This window comes from Drosophila hydei, unplaced genomic scaffold (genome assembly GCF_003285905.1).
Source record: "Drosophila hydei strain 15085-1641.00,03,60 unplaced genomic scaffold, DhydRS2 tig00000172-arrow-pilon, whole genome shotgun sequence".
NCBI lineage: Eukaryota > Metazoa > Arthropoda > Insecta > Diptera > Drosophilidae > Drosophila > Drosophila hydei.
Genome location: NW_022045682.1, coordinates 3,637,501 through 3,661,044, shown reverse-complemented (window position 1 = coordinate 3,661,044; position 23,544 = coordinate 3,637,501). Strand labels below are relative to the sequence as shown.

General features: G+C 37.7%; 1 protein-coding gene across 1 annotated transcript in view; it reads left to right on the top strand.

Annotated features, from left to right (window-relative positions):
• Positions 1–12,881, top strand: part of LOC111595856 (roundabout homolog 2) — a 50,286-nt gene extending 37,405 nt beyond the window's left edge. The window contains exons 6-12 of the mRNA XM_030223366.1: positions 22–153; positions 1,110–2,408; positions 2,544–2,642; positions 4,228–4,468; positions 4,750–4,910; positions 6,918–7,227; positions 11,873–12,881. Of these exons, the coding sequence (XP_030079226.1) occupies positions 22–153; positions 1,110–2,408; positions 2,544–2,642; positions 4,228–4,468; positions 4,750–4,910; positions 6,918–7,227; positions 11,873–12,881 (3,251 nt within the window). The remainder of the gene's footprint in view (positions 1–21; positions 154–1,109; positions 2,409–2,543; positions 2,643–4,227; positions 4,469–4,749; positions 4,911–6,917; positions 7,228–11,872) is intronic.
• Positions 12,882–23,544: the final 10,663 nt, after the last annotated feature.

Below are 23,544 nucleotides of genomic sequence, written 5' to 3'. Positions count from 1 at the left end.
TAATTTCCCTGCTATATGCAGACCGTGTCAGCGTGCTGGAGGATCGCAGCCTGCGCCTGGAGCGCGTTACGATTGCGGACGAGGGCGAATACAGCTGCGAGGCAGATAACGTTGTGGGCGCCATTACAGCAATGGGCACACTGACGGTGTTTGGTAAGTGAATGCAGCAATTACCTGAGCAGTTGTAACTCGATGACATGAGCCGAAAGAGCCTAGACTTATTTGAGGTTGATTGTTTTCAACTGAAGATGCATTTAAGTAAAGTTTAAGCCCAGATGAATGTGGCTTAAAGCTGAAAATTATATCTACAATTTTTTAAGCTTCGATTCGAGCTGAAAGCTGCGAAAGCATATGGAAGTTTAAAGTTGCAAATATTATCTAAAATCTTTGAAGCTTCGACTCGAGCTGAAAGCTGCGAAAGCATATGAAAGCTTAAAGCTGCAAATATTATCTAAAATCTTTTAAGCTTCGATTCGAGCTGAAAGCTTCAAAAGCATATGAAAATCTTATAAGCTTCGATTTGAGCTGAAAGCTCCTAAAGCTGAAAGCTGAAAATTGTAACTGAAATTTCTAAAGCTTCAATTCGAGCTGAATGCAGCGAAAGCACATTAAAGCTTACATCAGTAGAGTATAAATGAAATCATTGAAGCTTCGATTCCTGCTGTATTTGAAAGCTGCCGAAACGCATTAAAGCCTGAAGCTGTAACTGAGAGCAGTAAATTTTTGAAAAATTTTAATTTAAGTGGATTAAATCTACAACTACTACAAAAGCTCATTAAATGAACTTTTAAAAAAAAAGCTTGCTTCATTTTTGTTTCTCAAATGAGCTTACAGATATATATTGCCACAAATTCAATTTCTTTTTCACCTAGATAAAGAAACTTTTCAAGTGCATTAAATAGTCGGAACATAATTCAGCTGAAAGTGAAATAAATATGAAGCTCATTTTTCAGTCCAAGCTTTAAGTCGCACTTAAATTATTTGCTATGCAGCTTGGGTATTGAAGTTCTCTTGAAGCTCTGTCATTGTTCTATATGCATTTAGTGCTAGTCTCGCACACTTAGCTAATTAGTTGATGCCCTACGTTCCCACACATTCGCACACTGTAGCACCCCCGAAATTCATACAACGACCCGCGAGCAAATCGGTTGAGCTCGGAGCGGATACCTCGTTTGAGTGCCGTGCATCGGGCAATCCAAAGCCCACAATCTTCTGGACAATCAAGAACAACAGCACGCTGATTTTTCCCGGTGCACCGCCTCTCGATCGCTTTCACAGTCTGAACACTGAGGAGGGGCATTCGATATTGACGTTGACGCGCTTTCAACGCACCGACAAGGATCTGGTGATCGTTTGCAATGCCATGAACGAGGTGGCTAGCATCACGTCCCGGGTGCAGCTGACGCTTGACTCCCAGGAGGATCGACCGCCACCAATAATCATCGCTGGACCCGTGAATCAAACGCTGCCCGTCAAGTCGCTGGCCACGCTTCAGTGCAAGGCAATTGGCTTGCCCAATCCAACGATTTCGTGGTATCGCGATGGCATCCCCGTGCATCCCAGTGCCAAGCTGAATATCACAACTGCCGGAGATCTGATCATATCTGATCTGGATCGTCAGCAGGATCAGGGTCTGTACACGTGCGTGGCCAGCTCGCGGGCTGGCAAGTCCACCTGGAGCGGCTTCCTACGCATTGAGTTGCCCACCAATCCGAACATCAAGTTCTATCGCGCACCCGAGCAAAGCAAATGCCCCACGGCACCCGGACAGCCCACGGTGCTGAATGCCACAGCCTCGGCCATGACAATTGTGTGGCCCACGAGCGACAAGCTGGGCGCCTCGCCCTTTCACGGCTACAGCGTGGAGATGTACTGCACGAACAAGAGCAAAACCTGGATACCTATTGCCAGCAGGCTGAGCGAGCCCATTGTCACGGTGGAGCGACTGGAAGCAGGCGCCGCCTATATGTTCATAGTGCGCGCAGAGAATGCTTTGGGCTTCTCGCCCCCATCGCCCATCTCGGAGCCAATTACAGCTGGACAGCTTGTCGGCGCCAGCTCCTCGGGCTCGGCCAGCTCGCAGCTGATGCTCAGCGATGTGGAGACGCTGCTGCAAGCGAACGACATAGTCGAGCTGCTCGAGGCCAATGCCAGCGACTCGACTTCGATTCGCTTGGCCTGGGATATAGACAGCGGGCAATATATCGAGGGCTACTATTTGTATGCCAGAGAGCTGCGCTCCTCGGAGTACAAGATGTTGACGCTGCTCAACAAGGGGCAGGGCTTGAGCTCGTGCACGGTGCCCGGTCTGGCGAAGGCTTCTACGTATGAGTTTTTTCTTGTGCCATTTTACAAGAGCGTCGTAGGCAAGCCCTCCAACTCGAGGCAAGCTCGCACCCTGGAAGATGGTAAGGCTGCCCTTCTAAGGCTTTACAAGCTTACCTGCTAATCAGCTGCATCAATGGCGCCTTATCAACCAGAACTAATTCCCAATTCAATCTCTTGCTTCTTCTCTCTTCTGCCCGCTCTTTGCTTGCTAACAGTGCCCGAGGCGCCGCCATTCGGCATGGAGGCCATCCAATTCAATCGCACCTCCGTCTTCCTGAAATGGCTTGCGCCACAGCCGAATCGCACACGCAATGGTAAGTACTAAATAAATCCCTCTGAGTAGCCCGGAATAGGCGTATTGGGTTAGGACTTAGGACTTAGGACAAAGCAACTTAAGTTGCTTTCAGAGTATATCTTAAACTTTTACTTTGATTTAGATAATATTTAATAAGAAAGTTAGTTTAGTCTGTGTATTTTCTATTCTATTCTATTTCTCTAAAATAAAAACTAACAACTTTATTTAGATGATTTTTTGACACTTAAAATATTTATATTGTTTAGCTTAAAGTTTCATCTTTATTTTGTCAATGTATTTCAACTCTGTTTTGGTTCAGCAGCTGATAAGATTCAAGCTTCATTGCATTTCAAATAATTTCATTTAATAATCAAATTGAAACAAATCAGATTTACGTTTTTGACTTGACTTCAGGACGAAGCTTTTTTGAGACGACATCATCACTTTAATATTTTTATATTAAGAGTAACATAAAATATTTAAAATTTAAATAAAGCCAACATAAATTTTATAAATAATAATTTAAATATTATTTAAAAAAATAAAAGAATAATAATATAAAAAAATTCATTAAAAAATATATATACAAATTTTAAATTAAATTAAATTAATAAATATTATTTAAAAAATAAATGAATAATAATGTAAATAAAATTCAATAAAAAATATATATAAAAATATTAAACTAAATTAAACTATTAAATATTATTTAAAAAATAAATTAATAATAATGTAAAAAAATTCAATAAATAAATGTATATAAAAATATTAAATGAAATTTAATACATACAAATATTTAATATTTTGATATATTACTTAAAAATATTTTAAAGAAAATTAAGAAAAAATTTAATTGAAAAATAAAATGTCCTAAAAATACGGCATATTTATTGTTTTTGTATTATTTTTTAAAATATGTTTTTGAAATATAGGTAAATATTTAATGAATTTATTAAAGACTTATTTATATTAAAAATGTTTTATTTATTTTAATAATATATTTTTGTTTGCATTTTTTGCATTTGTTTTTTTTTCATGTAATTTTTTTGATAAATTTGTTACATAAGCTAACTTTGCTGACTTAAACTAAAACTTCAGTTTATTATTATTACAATTATTTAGAATTATTATCGTTATTTTTTTTTATTTATTTAAAAATTTGACTTATTACTAACTTATATTTTTTATACATTTTATTTTATGTTTACCATTGTAAGTATTATTATTATTTACTAATTATTATTGTTGTCAATTAACCTATTTATATTGCTATTATCATTTGTGGGCGAAAGAGTCTAATAGTCCAACATGTAAATAAATCATGCCTTATTTTACAGACAGCAAACAGAGTTAAGTAAACACAGCTTAACTGTATTTTATCATTTCTCTTCATTGCCAAAAAAAAAAGCGAACAAGAAATCGTTTACTGTAATATAAAGAACGTGTTTATCAACTGCTTTGCCGGGGCATTTAAGCAGTCGGTTGACCGAATAAATAACTATTTGCCTTGTTTCCTTGTTAACATTTAATTTCATTTATCTTCTGTACGTACATCCCTCCCTCATTGTCTGTCTCTCTCTCATTCTCTCTCTCTTTGTTGGCAGGCATTCTCACCAGCTACAATGTGCTCGTGAAAGGTCTGGACGTGCACAATACGACGCGTATATTCAAAAATATGACCATCGATGCGGCGACCCCAACTCTGCTGCTGGCCAACCTCACCACGGGCGTCACCTACTACATAGCCGTAGCGGCGGCCACACGCGTGGGCGTTGGGCCCTTCAGCAAGCCCGCTGTGTTGCGCATCGATGCGAGGACCCAATCGCTGGACACCGGCTATACGCGGTAAGTGGGAGAAGACCAGGAAGCTCCTGCCTCCTGGATCCTGGATCCTGGGTGGTCCTTTATTGTGTTACGAGCAGCTCATTTGACTGCCAAGCACAATGGCTGAAGCAGCGGCATTCACATCAATCCATTAACAGCAAACGACAATGGCCAGACGGACTAGACGGACTAGACAGACCAAGCTGAACATTAAACTAAGCCTAGCCGAGGCACGTACTTCCTTTGCAGCTATCAATGCTCACGTTCCCTCTCCTATCGCCTCTTCTCTTCCATTTCAGCAGCTATCCCATCAGTCGTGATATAGCCGATGACTTTTTAACGCAGACCTGGTTTATCGTCCTGCTGGGCTCCATCATAGCCATAATTGTGTTTCTATTGGGCGCATTGGTTCTATTCAAACGCTATCAATTTATCAAGCAGACCTCGCTGGGCAGCTTACATGGTAAGTTGGCTATCTTTCTATTTATTTTACGTTCTTTTTGGCTTCCTTTTCTCTTTCCTTGTGGCTTAATTTTTGCTAACTGCAGCTTAGTCCTGACCAGCCTAGCAACATTTAAAATTGATGAGCCAGTTGCTTCATTGAGCATCGCAAATGTCACTGCCGATAGAGCTGAGCACTTAATCCGCTTAAATCTTTTACTCATTTGCACTTGTTAAGCCGGAAAATTACCGAAATTATGAATTTACAAAGACTGGAATGGATTAGGCATTGCTTAAGTATCTTTGTATGTAAACTAAATATAAATGGAACATAAAATATGCGTAGTTTATGTGGATAATGAAAAAGTTTACTAAAATAGCAGACAGAGCCAAAGCAAAGCTGATTAAATCTTTGATTTATGGATTTAGTGCTTGCTAATGCTGTGCATAAGAATTTTCATTTAGTTCGGCAGTAGTTTAAGATGATAAAGGGTATACAAATGCTTAATACTTTGTTATTTGTAAATAATCAATCGATATTGATCGATTTGCAAGCCTATTATCATAACTCATTTCTAGCTCTGCCTCTCTGTGAAGCAGATCAACAGAATCTGGTTTTAGAAATGTGCGCTTAAGGGTTGAATATATAATATTTATTTCATCAACAGAGCTGTGAAAGCGTGGCAAATATTTTCAATGAAAGAAGAGCTTAAGTCGCATAGTCAAATAAATAAATACTTATACTATAATAAATAAATACTTATATTATAATATTACTATTTTGCAACTTCAACTCATGTTTGCTATAGGCTTATAAGATTATTTCGATTGAGCATCTAAAGGTTTGGCAATTTGTTAATTGTTAGAATTTAGAATTAGAATTGTTAGAAGCAAGGCGCTTACATTTTAAATTATAAAATAATTGACGAATTTCCAAGCCAATTCAAACTGTCTTATTATATTATAAGATGGGATTACATACGAGCTGGAGTTGCTAAAATCTCTAGATATATATGCAGAGACAATAATGATTGTCGTATGGACTGCTTAGCCTATGGATGTTGGGTATATACAGTGCCCATATAATGTCTTCGTACCGCAGCAACTTTTTTGCTTAGGAACAAATAAAAATTGAATAGAATAGTTATTGATACAGTGAAGTTATTGATACACTGTTTGCCAGTCCTAGAAAATGGAAGAGCTGTCAAAGAATTGTATTAAAAATTTTATAGAAATTTCAGGCAATGATGTTGCAGAGAGAAACTTAAATGTTGACATTTGAGGTCAGATCAACGACGCTGAGAATAATTCTTGTTAAGCTTTGTTGTGGCTTTTAGAGCACCCAATACGATTTCAGCTTACTGGGAATTACCAAGTATAAGCAAAGGTATAAATATATTTAGCTGTCTTTAATCACAGTTCTTCGAACTTCTATTAGAATAATCATTCTACTATTCACTATGAAATACAAATACATCTAAGCAAAAATTCTCCACATTAGCAGCTTCATTTGCCTTTTATAGCTCACCCACCCACGCAGTCCCTCATAAGAAAAGCCCTCCAAATAGTAAAACTCAGATAATTCACGCTGAGCTGAAAGCCTGGCCAATGTAGAGCTCATATAATCTATGATTTATGGTCGGCTCGTTTGTGGCTGGTTCCAATTAAGCTGCTCGTTTTGTAAGCCAAAAAAAAAAAAAAGAAACCTGAAGGAAGTAAACAACACGCACTCATAACATTAGGAGCCCAGTGCCTAGGCTACAGCTCAAAGGTTAAAGCAGCTATAAAATGATAAACTAAACTGCAAGAAGCAACGACAGAGGCGCACGTGAAAATCACATCAATTGTCTAGTAAAAAGGCAGCTGAAGGCAGTGACTGCTATGGCAATTGAAAATAAAATGTTATTTCCGTCTTTTACTATTTGCCTTTGGCCTTTTTTCCACGCTGAAAGAAGCTCTACATATATATATAGAGATAACTGTTGTATCTGGCATGTGTATTTATTCGATATTCCGCGCTTTATTTCAGGTAATCACGCAATCGGCACCGTGCGAAAGTTTCCAACGCTTCCGATGAATGGCGCTGGAGCTGGAGTTGGTGGTGGCGGTGGTGGTGGCAGCTGTGTTGGCGTTGGTGGTGCTGGTGGCAATTCAGCTGGCTCCAATGGCCTGTGGATCGATCCCAGCGGCGGCGTTTGGCGACAGGCAGGACCCAGCTCAACGACAAAGGACCAACTTCCGGGCTATGCCCAGGCCACAGCACAACAAGGCGGACAACCGAGACAACAACAAGGACAGGGACAATCAAATACACAACAGCCACTGCCTGATTATGAGAGGTGAGCTTGATTTGAAGCTGTTGAAAAAAGGGTTGCTGCAGACAGGCGGCTGGGGTAAGGGTAGCAGGACTTGTGGGCTGGTTTATCAGTCGTTGCCTTAATATCCTGTCTACGCTTCGCTGCTTGTTTAATTACGAAAAATTGCAGAGAGCAGCCGAAAAACCACGCCAAATGCTTAAATGTTTTACTACTCTGACTGAGAGGGTGGTGGTGGCGGCGGCTGTAGCGGGGGGTTGGTTAAACGGCGAAGTTGGGGGCGAAAGAAAACACGGAATGCCAGGCCGCACTATTTACGATTCGCTCATAAAAATTGCGGAGCTGCAGTCGCAGCCACTTCAATAAGAGCTACCCAAAAACAAACCACCCACACACACGCGCACCCCTCATCCCTCATCCCCCAGCAACCCCACAAAAATAACAACAACAACAAACGCCATTAAATTGTTACACTTGAACGGGTTTTACTTTGGGCCATGGCGATTGCCAGTGCCTGGTACTGGCCTCGGCCTCTCTTTATTGTATGGGTAGCTTTACCGTTGCTTTACTGCCCCCCCCCCTCCGCCACGCCTACTCCGCCTACCCTGCTCAATTGCGGCCATTTATGTTTGGGGCTGGCCCCTTAATTCATTTCCATATACGCATTCCATATTTCTCGTTGCGTATTTTTAAATATTTGTCTGTTTGCCTTGCGTTGGGTTTGTGTGCGGATTCCTATGTGCTAAAGGCTTCTGTTTGTCTTAACAAAAAATACAAATATTCTCTGGAGCGATCAACTTCTACGAAAGGGAATATATTGCAAATATACCGAAATCAGAGCTTAAAAAAAATTTGTTTCAATGCATAAATTTCAAGCTGAAGTGCAGCTATAAACTTGAGTTAAATGTGAAATATTTCGTAAACTAAGGGCAATAAATCTACGATTTTAAGCGTAGTTATGAGAGCTTCGAAATATAAGATATATATAACTTTCTTTTTGTTCCATTTGCTTTCAGTTCAGATTACTTACTGAGCTCTCTTTAGTTTATTTTAACTCATTTATTCATTAATTTCATTGAGCCATTCAGTCATTCATTTCATTCACTTCAATTATTTATTACATGTATATATATATTTATGAATTCATTCATTTATTCATTCATTCATTTCATTTCATTCATTCATTTCATTCATTCATTCATTTCATTCATTCATTTCATTCATTCATTTCATTCATTCATTTCATTCATTCATTTCATTCATTCATTTCATTCATTCATTTCATTCATTCATTTCATTCATTCATTTCCTTCATTCTTTCATTCATTCATTTCATTCATTTATTCATTTCATTCATTTATTCATTTCATTCATTTATTCATTTCATTCATTTATTCATTTCATTTATTTCATTCATTCATTTTATTCATTTATTCATTCATTCATTTCATTAATCGATTCAATACTTTCATTCATTCATTCATTACATGCATTAATTTTATTCATTCATTTAATTTATTCATTTAATTCTTTTATTCATTTCATTCACTCATTCATTTCATTATTTAGTCATTCATTTATTTCATTTATTCATTATATTTATTCATAACACTCATTCATTCATTTAATTCATTCATTTCATTGATTCCTTTAATTCATTCATTACATTCATTCATTCATTCATTTCATTCGTTCAATTGTGTCATTTCATTCATTAACAAATTTTCGTTTTTCCCATATTTTTCCTTATCCCATTCCCGTGTCGCTCTTTAAACATTCCTTTGCTCTCCTCGTTTTAAGCTGTTCTAATCCACATATATCTTTACGCCAACTTTATCCAAGTTTTCTTTTTGTTCTTCTACCTATCGCCCTTTGCGTGTTGCTGCTTTGTTTTTACTTCTTACTTAAACAATTTTGCGCCGTGTTTTTGTTTTTTCTCTTTTGTTTTGTGTTGTTTTTTTGTCATGTTTCTTTTTATGCTTTTGTATGCTCGGCTTTCCCGCCCCTCAACGAAAGTTTTTCTTTAAAGCTTAATGTACCGTTGTGGCAACAATAACTGAAAAGCAAACAAGGCGCAATAAAAAGACGCAACTGCTGCGACATATTGCGCCACCCACAACCCGTCTCACTCTCTCCTTCTCTCTCTATCTCTTTCTTTTACTGTCGACTTGTGCGTATTTATTTGCGGCATTTTACGCATTTATTTGTTTTGACATTTTTTTTTACAATATTCCAACCGAGGCGAATATCCAGCCTGAGCCCATCCCCCTCTCTACTATACTCCTCCACCTCCGCCTCCGCCTTTGTCTCTGCCCACGCCCTCACACTACTGCAATTTGAGTACTTCCTATTGCCATGCCGCCTCCTTCTACTTCTGCTGTTCCTCCTGCTGCTGCCATCTCCTTCTAATGCTGTTGCCACTTCCGTTACGCGATTTTCATTATTTCCGTTTCAATTTTTCCGTTGTGTTTACTTTTTCGCCAAACTTTTCTTGCGCTGTTCACTTTTTTAACAACGTTGTAAAGTCGTAAAAAACAACACTCACCCGCCCACACACACCTACAGCTACACTCGCTTCGCTTGGGCGCTTGGCACGCGTGTCATTTGAATTTCCAATTAAAATATTTAATTTCTTTTCGGGTTGTCTGATTTTCCAACATCTTGCATTGGTTATTATTAAAACCGCCTCCAACCCCGCCCTCGCCTTTTACTTTGTTTATTAGCATGCGAACGTAATTCTCACCGCTAAATTAACAATTAAAAATTGATAGCCCCAGGGGCTCCCCCAGTCATAATTTCCACTTTGAGCCTAAAGCCTGGAGCATATGCAAATGCCACAGCCACGCTTAAAAGAGAGGCAGAGAACGAGAGAGTGTGAGAGAGAGCGGTATACCTTAGGCCAATAGCGCCTGTGTGCCTATAGGCCTTTCGATTCCCCCGTCGCAGTCACGTTTAATTGCTGGAAAATTTGAAATTCCGTTGCCTAATCTCAAGCGTATTTAGGCTGAGCTGCAGCTAACTGTTAAGCAGTATATTCAAAATATAAATACATATATATCTATAGGTATATGCCTCTGCATACCTGGCAGAGCTCAGTGCCAGGCCTAATATAGAGTCTTAATGCTTTCATTATTGGTTCTTCATGTTTTCTAGATTATAAGCAATCAATTAATCACATATGTTCCTAGGTTGAGTGCAGATATTACTTGAATGTGTCATGGGTATTCATATCTAATTGTGTGAGCTCTAAGGCTTCTGTAGAAGCTTTCAAAGTATTCCTGAAGCCTTGATTGTATTAGAACTCATTATAATAATCATTATCAATCATTTAATTTTTATATATATTATTTTTTAAATTTTCAAATTTTTTCTCACGTTTATTGTAACTTAACATGAACTTTTCTAGTTACAAGGTAGTTAATCTTCATTGTAAGAGCTCACATTAATTACAACTACAACTCGCAATAATTTATTTTAAATAACAGCTTAAATTTTCATATAATTTCAATTTAAACAATTTCATTGTTAGCTTAACATGAGGCTGCAAGGCACCTTATCTTCATTGTAAAACTATAAATCGTAGTTTTAGGCTACAGGTGTCTTATTTATTATTTTTTTATTTATTTTTTTTACTATGCGCTTCTTCAGTCAATCAACTTGAAGCTTGCCCATAGACTCAAATAAATTAAATTCTTGAATTTCATATTAACACTTGCTCAAGTACATTGTAAGCCTAACATGAACTTAAGGAGTTAGCGTTAGCTGTGAGGCAATTGAAGGCAATTTCATTGTGAAAGTTTAAAGAGTAGTCTGGAGTATTTTAGCACGTATTAATTAGCCATAAAATATGTCTTCGAGTCCTATGTTTGCAGTCACTGAAAATTTAATATGAACTTTAAACCTCATTGTAAAACATGAATATGAAAATGCAGCTTAAATTTCGTAAAGTTCCAGTTCCTTGTAAATCTCTCATCCTGAAACGAGCTGCAACTAAAATAGAATTCAGCGATTTGTGAATTTCCAATCAACTTTTTCACTCCAGCCTTGACAATTTGTAGCATTCCAATGCGCACTTTCAATCAGAAATGTAAATGCAATTCATAATCCACTCGTTCGCACCAGTCTAATCTGCAACTATTCATATTCATGGCTAATTCCTCGCCCCAAAATTTACGCTCAACGAAGCGCTCAACTTTTGCTGTTGGCTGAGAAAATTGTGAAAAATTCATTGGCAAATTTGCAATAGATAAGCATTATCTCATTAGCTAATTAGTGCTGCACGAGGAAAAATTTGAGCAATAAAAAAGTTTTGGCATACAAATTTTTGCAATTGGCCAAAAAAGTTGTTGGCCAACAATTTGCGCGTTTTTGTTGCTGTTGCCTTTCGCCCACTAATTAGAAAGTTTAAATGGATGACACGCCCAGCTAAAGCAAGGGTGCAACTTCCACTGATACAACGCGCATTTTTAAATGTAGCTGCAGCCAAACAATTTGCTGCAGGGGACGCAGGTTCGAACCACGAAACATCCCATAAATGAGCTCTGTGTATGGGCTAACAAAAGCAATTTCCTACGATTGATTTATGAGTCGTGTGCGTGTGTGGCAGACATACGCTTTTTAAGCTAACAGTTAATAAGCTAACCCCAAACTGCCGCCGTCTCTCTTTTAGGCTATCGCCATTGAATATGCCGGACTATGCGGAAGTGGCCTGCTCGACATTCAAAAGCCCCCACAACAATGCAGCCCAGACTTCCGTGGGATCATCATTGTATGATAGCTGCGGTGCGTATGCGACAACGAATGTGGTGGCCAATGTGAAGCTCTATCAGAATCGCTATGCCGCCAAGCCGGGCAACAACAACAATGGCTGCAACACTGATTACCAGGCGGCGGGCATGTACTCGGCACCGGCGAGCGCGCATTATGGCTGCCTCGAGCCGAATCCAATGACCGTTTCAACAGCCTCGACGGCTTTGATCAGCAACTCGCCGGCGAAGCTGAAAAAGATCAACATAACCGAGAACAAGTTGGAGCAAATGCAAAAGAACGAGACGAACTCAAAGACCCAGGAGCGCACGAATCCATTCAATCAGCAGCAGCAGCTGCTGCTGGCGAGCAACGCCCTGAAGCAGGGCTTGGGCGCCTATGCGAACACCACGCTGGCCGCTCAGATGGCCAGCGGCGGCGGAGCTGGCACTCTGAGACGGCAGCGACAGCCCAAGACGCTCTTCAAGAGCGAGAACAATATACTGGGCAAATCGGCTAGGCAGCCAAACAATGTGGATTATCTGACGGGCGGACCACCAGCAGCGGCATCGGCATCGGCGTCGGCATCGTCTGCTGCTGGAGCTGATCAACTGGATGCAGATTTCTCGGCTCTGTGCAATTCGACGAATCAGCTGCTCAATGATTGGACTTCCAATGATTTTCATCATTTCGGCAGCAAGCAGCCCAACAAGCAGCATCTGTACGTCAAGGCAAAGGATGGCACCTGGTCGGCTGTTAGCTCCGATGCCTATCAGACCTTCAAGCAGCAGCAGCAGCAGCAGCAGCAATTCCAAGCCGGCACAGGTGACAACAAGCTGCCCCTGCTGATAGCTAATCCCGCCCATAGCTCGAACAGCCTAGCGTCTGATAGCAAATTCCTGAGTAGCTTCGGCACCAGCGCTAACGTCTAAGCACACATACATATATACATATATATAGAAGCAGAGTATATCTATGCATATATCCAAAAGGGTTATCTAGCCAAGCCCTTTGAGTTGTGTTTTTGCTCAGTAGACTTAAGTGAAAGACTTTAAAAGAAAGTTGTGAACTGCATTTGGGTAAGAGCTAGCTGAAGGCAGGCTTAATTATGGGTGTCAGACTACAAAAAGGGTTAGTGAGAAGAGATGGAGAGAGAGGGGGAGTGGAGGGAACTACAACATCTGTGAAACTGTAGATGTGAGAGAGCAACAGCTGTAGAGGGCAAGTTGAGTGAGATAAGTAGAAAGACAAGAGCTGAACTGTTAAAGAGCAAACTCAATATAAACCAACTCATCTAAGTCTCGTCTAAAAAGCTTATAAGCAAAGTTCGTGTTAGATAAGTTCACATAGAGCCAGATATGCAAAGCTCATCATAAAAGGATTCTGCTTACAATTCTCTTCTCTAACATGCTGTTAATGCCAAGCTAACAGCCTCGGCATTCTTAACAGAACTGTGGAATGTGAACAGAATCTGAGTTAGCTGCAAACAGAATGTAAGGAATGTGGCAATGGGATGTTAACAGTGGAACATAAAAGCTTATGAGCTAACAGACTAACATAAACTAGAAACTAGCTCTGTCTGTAATGTTAACAGCTTCTTGTGGATGAGTTAATATGTTACAATATTGCATCGAGTTGACATGTTAACAGTAAACTGTTAAGTATTACATAGAGTTGCTATGTTAAATGTTAAGTATTAATATTCCACTAGAACGGCCTTAGTTAAACTGCTGATTGACTGTTAACTGTTGGCATAGAGATGGCCAAATGTTAACTTAACTGTTAACGTATAACAGCTAAATTTTTACCAGAATACATTCACCATATTCGCTTATCACATTGCTAATAAAGTGTAGGTAGACTGTGAAAAGTGAACTAACATCAGGTTAAGTTTTAACATTTTCTCATATCAACTTACAAATATATTAATTTTCTTGCATAGCTTTAAGTTTTGTTGATTTTATGAATGAAAAGCGGGTTTGATTATATATTATCAAAAGATCTATTTAGTTATTATTATTAATGAGAAGAACGTGAAATACGATTGCCTGAAATCCAAAAGCAACATGAAACCCTACGGTCTTAAATGCACCACTCTACAGTTTCACAGATTAGTTAAATATAAATTGCAAATCAATAAATATAGTTTCCACACACACACACACACAGTTTGCACACCCATAGAAATCTTTAGAGCAACCCACGTAAACGTAAGCGTAGCTAAAGCCCGCTCTATAGATAGACTAGACGTGCCCTTAATGCCAGTTCGATTTCCACAACAACGAAACGGTGAGTGTGTCATATATGTCATATATATATAGTAAATATATATATAAATATATATAATCTATATTTATATATAGTACATATTGGCTTGTAAATAGTTTTGAAACCTTATAAAGCATCTGAACATGAAAGCTAAGCGAGAGAAAATTAAACAGAAATTCCCACACACACGCAAAAATAAATAGCACCGATGTAGTTAAACTAAGTGAAGATAACTGTAATTTTTAGTACGAAATCCGACATAATTGAGCCAAATAAAAAAATATTAACTAATATGGAAAACCCTAACGAAATATATGAAAAAAAAACCAGAATTAAAACTCACCTAAAAAAACCTAAAAATTTAGAATTGTATTTAAAATCGAGCAGCACTTAAATAATAAATAAAGAGAATTCATGCAATGTGTAATAATCCCCCAGATAGGCGACGTAAATGCTAATAATAAGGCTGTTAAATGTAAAATATCATAAATAATAAATAATCCCCCCATGGAACACACAAAAAGAAGAAGAAATAAGCTCTTTAACTGCATTAAAAATTGTGTAATTAAAACATTTAAATTGTAATTTAATTGACGAACTAGTTTTAGTTGCTGTAGCTAAACTCAAAAATAGAAAGCAGCTAAAAAAGATATATAAATACATATATATCTGAATAATATATATATATATATATATATATATATATATATATATATATATATATATATATATATATATATATATATATATATATATATATATAAATTAATTAATTATGCAGCAAAAAAAAAAAACAAAACAAAACAAAACTCAAAAAATTAATGCTAAATAAATAAAATACTAAATAACTATCAAAAAAGTTAATTTTAATTTTTTTTTTTATATATCTATATAGAACTATATATATTCTTTTGATCCTTTTAGCTGCTACCATTTGGAGGCGTGACAGCGACACCTACTTTTTGCTGGACAATTCCATGGATTTTGTCATTTGAGAACAGGTAAAGTGTTTGTGTGGGGAGTGCCTGACTAGCAAATGCCTCGACCAACGACTCGACTATCAGTGCTGATCAATATATATATATATATATATCTATATCAATTTAGTAGCTACCTCATAGACCCAGCTACATCTCCTGCCTTTCACATTCTTATCGGCAAAACCAATATGCCCCACATAGCCACTCGTAACGTGTTAAGCACATAAAAGTGCAAATAGCGAGTTCGATGCGAATTGCCGGCTTGCCTCTAATTAATTATGCTGCTCTCCCGCCACGCCCACGCCGAGCATCATTAAAACGAAATGAGTTATTGTTTATAGTGATACAGTCTGTGCCACGCCTCCTGCTTTATCCACCTGCCCTAGACCAGCCGCCGCCCATTTGGCTGTAAACATGGCAATTGGAATTTCAGCATAATCAAATGAAATGTTTCTCGCTCTTACTCTGTCGCTCTGCCTAGCGCCGTCTCGCTCTAGTTGAATCTCTATTTTTGCTTTCACATTTGGTTGTAAAACAATTTTACAAATTGTTATTGACAATTTATGTCTGTTGTTTTCTGTTCAATTTTTGTTATTTTGTTTGTTGTTGTTGCCGTTGTTTTGCCTGTGTTAATGTCCTTTCGTCCCTGCGTCCCTGCGTCCTTTTGCCTCTGCCAACGGATGCGACTCGAAATTGGGCCTGCAAATTGCGCAAACAAATGAAAATCAATTCAACCAAATGAAGCGCAATGCGAATTGCAACAATTTCAACATCCAATTGGGCATTATTAGAGCGAATTAAATACATATATAATGAATACATATAATGCGCATAGTTTTTATAGCATTACTAAGATATTAATTATGTCAGCTAAAAAATTGTATACAATTATTGAGTATGCTTAAAGGTTTGCATGCTGCGTTAAATAAATATATTTTGTATTTTATTTATATATACATTTTTTTGTTTATTTTATGATAATATAATATTATATACTTCCAATTTTTTTATATATTATATTTATATATTTTATATTATATTATTTTTTATATTTTTTATTAAATAATTTTTGCTTAAATATCAAAAATTTGTCAGACCAATCTCAAACTGATTTTGAGCTCGCTACGAAGTATGTGTAGTCGAGCATACCCACTTAAGCACCATAAGTGTAGCTATAAATTTCATAAGATTATACTTTTTACAGAGTATGCTCCGTCGATCAACATAGAAATAATTTTCGTCCAGTAACACTTTGTTGTCACAGCCAAAAGCTTTCATATTTTTGAACTCTAAACGAATTCACTTTTCACAGAGTATCTGCAGTCAGGCATAGCCTAATGCTAAGCCGCTAAGCTCTTTAATTTTCCAACTATTTTCTATGTGAATTTCTGCAATTTCGAAATTTATTTTATCCGACTTTAAGTCGAGGCCAACAGCAGCTGCAACGGCGCCCAATGGCTATTGCCTAATGTATCTGAATAGCCCATGCCATTAGCTAGACACATACACACACACACACACACACACACACACACACACACACACACACACACACACAGACACACACACACACACACACACATACACACACACACCCGCACACACATCGACAACCTTTGGCATAGAAGCTCAACTACAAATAGAAATTCACGTCTGTTGGCCAGCGAGCAGGCCGATAAATAAACCCGAATTTATCATGTACATGGACACAAGCAGAAAGAGACAGCTGCAGATAGAGTAAGCGAGAAAGGGAGAGAGAGAGAGGGCGGCAGAGTAAGCATATATCGTGGATATATAATAGCCAAGCCGGCAGCGGTCATAATTTTTGGCAACACACAAAATTTGTTCGATAGGCGTTGAAGCGTTCAATTGAATGTCCTGGCCGGAACAAGGTCCTGCTAGCAGGACCCCAGCCAGAGCTACATCTTGTGCGCCGTCTTCCCAATGTCCTGTGCCCTATTGTATAATCAAAACTAATGGTCTATAAAGAATCAATTCTCAATTTGTTTTAGGGCACCAGCTGCTGGACATCAAAGCGTCGCCCAGGACAAAGGCGGCGCAAGGACATGGCAGGCGAACAACACATGTGACAAATGGAAATTTTAAATGTTTTCTGTATACAATTCAATTAAAATATGCAACGTAATAAAATATGGCTAATGAGTGAACTGATTAGGAATATGCCCACAGTCAAAGGGAAGCGTGGGGAAGGTGGGGTAGCTGGGGCTGGGGGCATGCTTAGCTTTACATATTATTCCAAAAATCTCTGATTCAGCAAATTTTGTCATAAAGTTTCATCAGCCAGGACGCCACACGAAGCAGTCTAACAAAAAAGGAAGCGAAAGACTCGTAAATATGAAAGCAGACAAAGTCTGCCTTCCACTTCCCTGCCCCTGCCCCTGCCTCACCCTCCCTCTCTCTCTCGCACACATGGCAAGTTTTATGCGCATTTGAGTGACCATAAAAATGGACTTTGTCCTGCACAGCCTTCGTCCTGCCTGTTGATAACAACAAAATTGTGCAACGCAATTTGATGAGATTAGCTAAAAGAACAAAAATTTGCCAGCTATCTAAATAGGCAAAACATCTATGTCTGTGTGTGTGTGTGTGTGTGTGTGTATCTGGAGCATGTACATTATAATTCGATGCGGCATACTTAACTCCTCAGTACAAATTGATTCAAGCAGACAGCAACAACGACAACGCAAGCAAAATTGTTTGCGTCGTAAGTAAAGAGAATTATCTTTTGATGAAGCAGACTTCAATTAAGATAGGGCATACTTAGGAAGTCCACAAGAGAAGATGCGAGGCGCTTAAACGTTTAAGAATAAAGACAGTAAAGAGTAACAAGAAAAAAGCTAAGCGAAAGGTAAAGTAACAGCTCATATAAACAGTAAACTAAACGTTTAAGGATGCACAGCACAAAGAGGAATAAGAAAAAGCATTAAAACGTAACCTTCATAAGTTATAGAGCCAATAAAAGTCATAAAAAAAACTAAGCACAAAGATCTTCATAATAACTCTTGAACATTTAAGGACAAGAAACACAAAGAGAAACAATGAAAGTGCAGAAACTCAACTTTTATTTTATATATATAAGCAGAGTAAAAGAAATACAAATGATCAAAATAAATTGTAACTTCTATGAAATTCTTGGCAAGACTCACACGTTATCCTGACGCAGCCAAAATAGCATTTCTATGGAACAAATTCTATTTGCCATAAAAAAAAAGAAGGAATTATTTCGCACCAAAAATAAATTGTTTTCTTCTTCTTAGTGCAGATACAAGAGCAAAGTCAGACAAAATATTTAATTTGTTTACCCAGCAAATTGTTCGCAGACTCCAATTTCACATTTTTCGTTCGACTACGAAACAAAAACAAAACCAAAAGAATTCCCATTGCTTCAGCTAAATGGCCACAATTTAATTTAAGCTGCCCAATTCACAAAAAAAAATCCGAAAAATACAAATCTAAATGCCAAAAATGTGCAGAGAAACATTCCAGAGACAAAATGGAATGGAACTAGTGAATTTTAATTGAAGCTTTATTTTTGATTTTTGATACAAATTGAAATTGCGCAAAGCCCAAGGGTTGTTAGCTGTCTCGCTCACACACACACACAAACTCTTATGCGCACTCTTCTAGTTTAACGGCGAAAAAGTTGCGCTGCTAAGTGATATGTGGCCTTCGCCTTTAATGAAGCTACTAAACTTCGCAGCTTGTCGAAAAGTTTAATTTGCGCTGCGGGAGTGAGGGCGCTTGGGCTCGCGTTCTCCGGCTGCTTCAGTGAGTAATTAGTAAAATGCATTAAAATAAATGGGCTTTCGCGGCGGTTTGAGCTGTGCACTTTAAGCTCTTAAATGCCGAATATAAGAGCATAAAGCGGTAAAAATTAACATGGCTTATGGCAAAGATCAAATGGCTGTGTGCGCCACTACTGTTATACTGTTATGCATGATAAAAAAAGAAGAGGAGCGTAATTTGCCATTAATACATATTAAATTTAACTTACTCGCTCGCACTCGAAAAAGTAAACGCATTTCGTTTAGTTACTGTAATTTAAGCATGCATAAAACTTAACAGCCTATTTACAGCGCAGACACAAAAAACATGGCTGCTGTATAAGTGTGAGTAGGAGAGAGAGAACGCAAAAGGGAGAGTGAGTGTAAGTACAAGTGTGAGCGCGGACAATTGCTGTCGCGGCCAGCGTCGCTGCCGCTGCCATTGCTGACGTCGGACACTTAAACAGGCCATAAAATACATTTTGAGCGCGTCGTCCGTCGCTTGGTCGGCCTGTCGCTGTCGTCTCGCCTCTAGGCGTTGTAATTTCTTCAATGTGTCAGCCGACGTCGCCGCTTCTAATTGCAAAATATGGCGACAATTTCAAAGAAGTTGAGCACATTGACGCCTACTGAATGTCGCCGTGGGTATAATATAATTTCAACGAGCATTTCGACTAAGGAGTGGATGGCTTGAACTTCGTTACGTAATGAATACTCACAGACTGAAGCGAAAATGCCAGAAAGCGTAGCTTAAACTTAAACTAAAGCTCAAAATGAAATGTTAAGAGTGCGGCGAAATAGCAGCTCAACTATAAACCGACCTCGCTCTCTCTCTCTCCATTCCTCTCGCTCTCTGCTACACGCTTAGTATAATAGAATGTGTGTGTGTAGCATTTTATGAAACGTTTTATTATACTAATTTGTAGCCTGGCAATGGTCGCCAGTTTCGGTTACAACGAATGCCACCAACTAAAAATGGCAATTTGCCAGAGCAGCAGTGCGAGAGAGGGAGTGCGAGAGTGTGTAAATGGGTTTGTGTACGTGTGTGTGTGTGTGTGTGGATACACTTTAGTCAAGTCTCTATTAGCAGACAATGCGTTTGCTCTCTAATACATATGCAAAAGGTATGCCATGAAAATTGTTTAACTGTCCTTCTCTCTGCCCTCTTTCCTCCTCTTACTCTCTTTCTCTTTCTGTTAGTGTGTGTGGGGATTTTCGCCTTTGGGGAGTTTTTTATTAAAATGACGTTGAGCATTGTGTCCCTCCTGTGTCCAGTTCAGTCCCAGTCAGTCGATTGGGCAACGGCATTTGCTACACGCACATCCTTTGCGCTTGCATCGTTTAGTGTCCTTTGCAGTTGCATTCGTCCTGTGCCAAGTTTTAACGACTTTGTTTCCGTTACGTCTAATTTAATGAAATTCGTTTTGCTTTTTTGGTTTTTGGTTTCTGTTTGCAACTTTTCTGCATAGAATTTTGCGAAAAACGGGAATTCTAATGACTTGGGCGTTGTTGCACTTCGTCCTTGCTGCTGTTGGGGGATAGTCTGCCAGACAGCCCTTGCTCAGGTTTTTTGCTTTATATTTTTGTTTGCTTTTTGACTTAATAATGGTCTGCTCCTTATTATTCCCGTTATTATTCCATTGATATAAGCACACGCTCCATAATAATATATTTGGGTACATTCTCCATAATGATATGGTACACGAGCGATTCGCATTCGGATTCCCAACACTCGTGCTAAATATAGGTTCAAAGTTTCCTTTTTTGGGTAACTGTTGACAGTGCAGGGCAATTATAGAAGAACGAGGTCCTTCGGCAAGTGTGACTGAGTTAAGGCTTTGGGGTGGACTTTTAAAGAGATGTGAATTTTAGGTTGGGGTGAAATGAAAGTTATTTTATAATTTATTTGGGTTTTAAAGCTGTGTGTTTAAGTATCGCCACTGTTGTTATAACTATAAAAAATTTTATGTAAAGGGAGAATTCACTCTACTTCAAAAATTGCAATTCATTTTAAGGGAATCTCTCTTAAGCATAACTGTTATCAAGCTATTTATCTCCAGTTTTATAACGTATATATGTACTTCTTAAAGTGCTACTATTTCCGATAACTTTATTTTGGCAGGTTTTTAAGTTATCGATCAATTTTCAGCTGTTGAAATATTTTATAATATTTGCCATTTAATATATATAAAAATATATATAAAATGTGAACATATATGAGCTCAAAGCACTTCTAAATTGTCTTCAAAGGAAAGTTCGCTTAATTTGATAATTCCTATATCTCGAAGCTCTACCAAAATATCTTTCTGCCTATATCTTATCTAAAAAACTTCCCCATCTCAGCTTAACTCCTTTTCAAGACGCCATAGCACGGCTCTTTACACAACTTAATATCGTAGTAATATTCACAATATTTTATGCCTCTTTGGAAAACAGCTCACGAAATATTTAACAATATTTTTCGTAGGTCTTGGCAAAGCTTTTTGTGAAAATCCGAAGTTTTTGGGTATTTCCCCTGCCTCAACGCCTTTCCATTGCAGCTAAGGCAATTTTCTCGTGTGCGTGCCACGCCCACTTGCAATGCAGCCGCAAAATATGCAACAAATATTCGTGGCTTCGTTATTTCTTTGCTGCCTGCAGATAACTTGAGCCATTTGCAAGAAATATGAGCGAAGAAGCGCGCGCTGTGAATAAACAAACTGATTTGCATTTATGGAAATGTAACAAATACACACACAGTGAAAGGATATGTGGCATGTGTGTGTGTGGGGAGTAGCTGCTGACCAAAATCAAATAGAAAAGTCGAGTGTATGTCTGTGAGCGTGTGCGCAAGCCAAAAGTAAATATTTATGTTTTATGTTAATGAGAATATGTCTGACTTTTTGCTATTTGAATATTGGCAAACGGCGCAGGATATGCAGCGCTGCAGCAGGCTGCCAGGACACCCCAACCGAAAGCCTGACAAATGGGACGTTGGCTCAAATGCGGTTGCACTTTTTACTCCATGCGCCGTTGCTGTTGCCGTTGTTGTTGTTGTTGTTGTTGTTGTTGGTGGTGGTGCAAATAACCAGCACATAAGTCTCAGCCACGTCTGTGGTTTCTCTGTTTTTTCATATTATTCGAGCGGCACTTTACCATATTGCCCCGACTTTCGCTATTTTTTATTCGCTTCTGGTTTACTGGTCAATAATTGACAATTTAATTTGCCCAAGTGCTGAAAAAAATGGCATTAAATTAAAAAATTTACAAATTAAAATGTGGAAAATAGCGAATATTTTATATCCTTACGGAACTAAATTCCAATTCGACTCTGACTGATTGCGGTTATATGACTTCCGATTCATTAAGTTGATTATTGTATCTTCTAACTTCATTCTTAAGAGAAAAGGTTTATATAATTCTATGTCTATGATGTTATTGGGTGACAATTTTGAATCTTTTATCAATTATCTTTCGATTACATGCATATAATTTCCGATCTTTGTTTATCTAATATTCTGCAACACATCCATATGACAAAAAATATGTTATAATTTCATAAATTTATAATAGTTCTAATTTTAATTTTAAAAATGTCCCTTATGTCATTCATCTCCCATTTCGTATTGTATTTTGTTAGTATACATATTTTATTTCAGGTCTCCCTTAATTTCAGTCTGTCATTTCCATATTCCATTTTGCATCTTGCACCTTGCATGTTGAATCTTCCATCATCCATTAACCATTATCCTTTATCCTTTTGCCTTGTCCTTTATCCTTTATCCTTCATCCTTTATTCTTTATCTTTTATCCTTTATACATTATCTATTATCCAATATCCACCATCCATCATTCATCATCCTTTATCCATTATCTATTACCCATTATCCATTATCCATTATCCATTATCCATTATCCATTATCCATTATCCATTATCCATTATCCATTATCCATTATCCATTATCCATTTTCCATTATCCATTATCCATTATCCATTATCCATTATCCATTATCCATTATCCATTATCCATTATCCATTATCCATTATCCATTATCCATTATCTATTAGCCATTATCCATTATCCATTATCCATTATCCATTATCCATTATCCATTATCCTTTATTCATTATCCATTATCCATTATCCATTATCCATTATCCATTATCCATTATCCATTATCCATTATCCATTATCCATTATCCATTATTCATTATCCATTATCCATTATCAATTATCCATTATTTATTATTCATTATCCATTATCCTTTATCCATTATCCATTAATAATTATTCATTATCCATTATCAATTATCCATTATTTATTATTCATTATCCATTATCCATTAATAATTATTCATTATCCATTTTCCCTTGTTCATTATCCATTACGCATTATAAACCTACTTCTGACTTCTGCCTCTTTTCTCCTCATCTGCCTTTTTGAACTTGTATATTTTCTTAGACTTACAATACCTTATATATTCTATCCATTTTCTGTATATAGTCTGTTGAATATTTCTGTATTATATATGCTATATCTCAAGCTTAAACAGATAGTTAATTAATATTTCATATTTAAT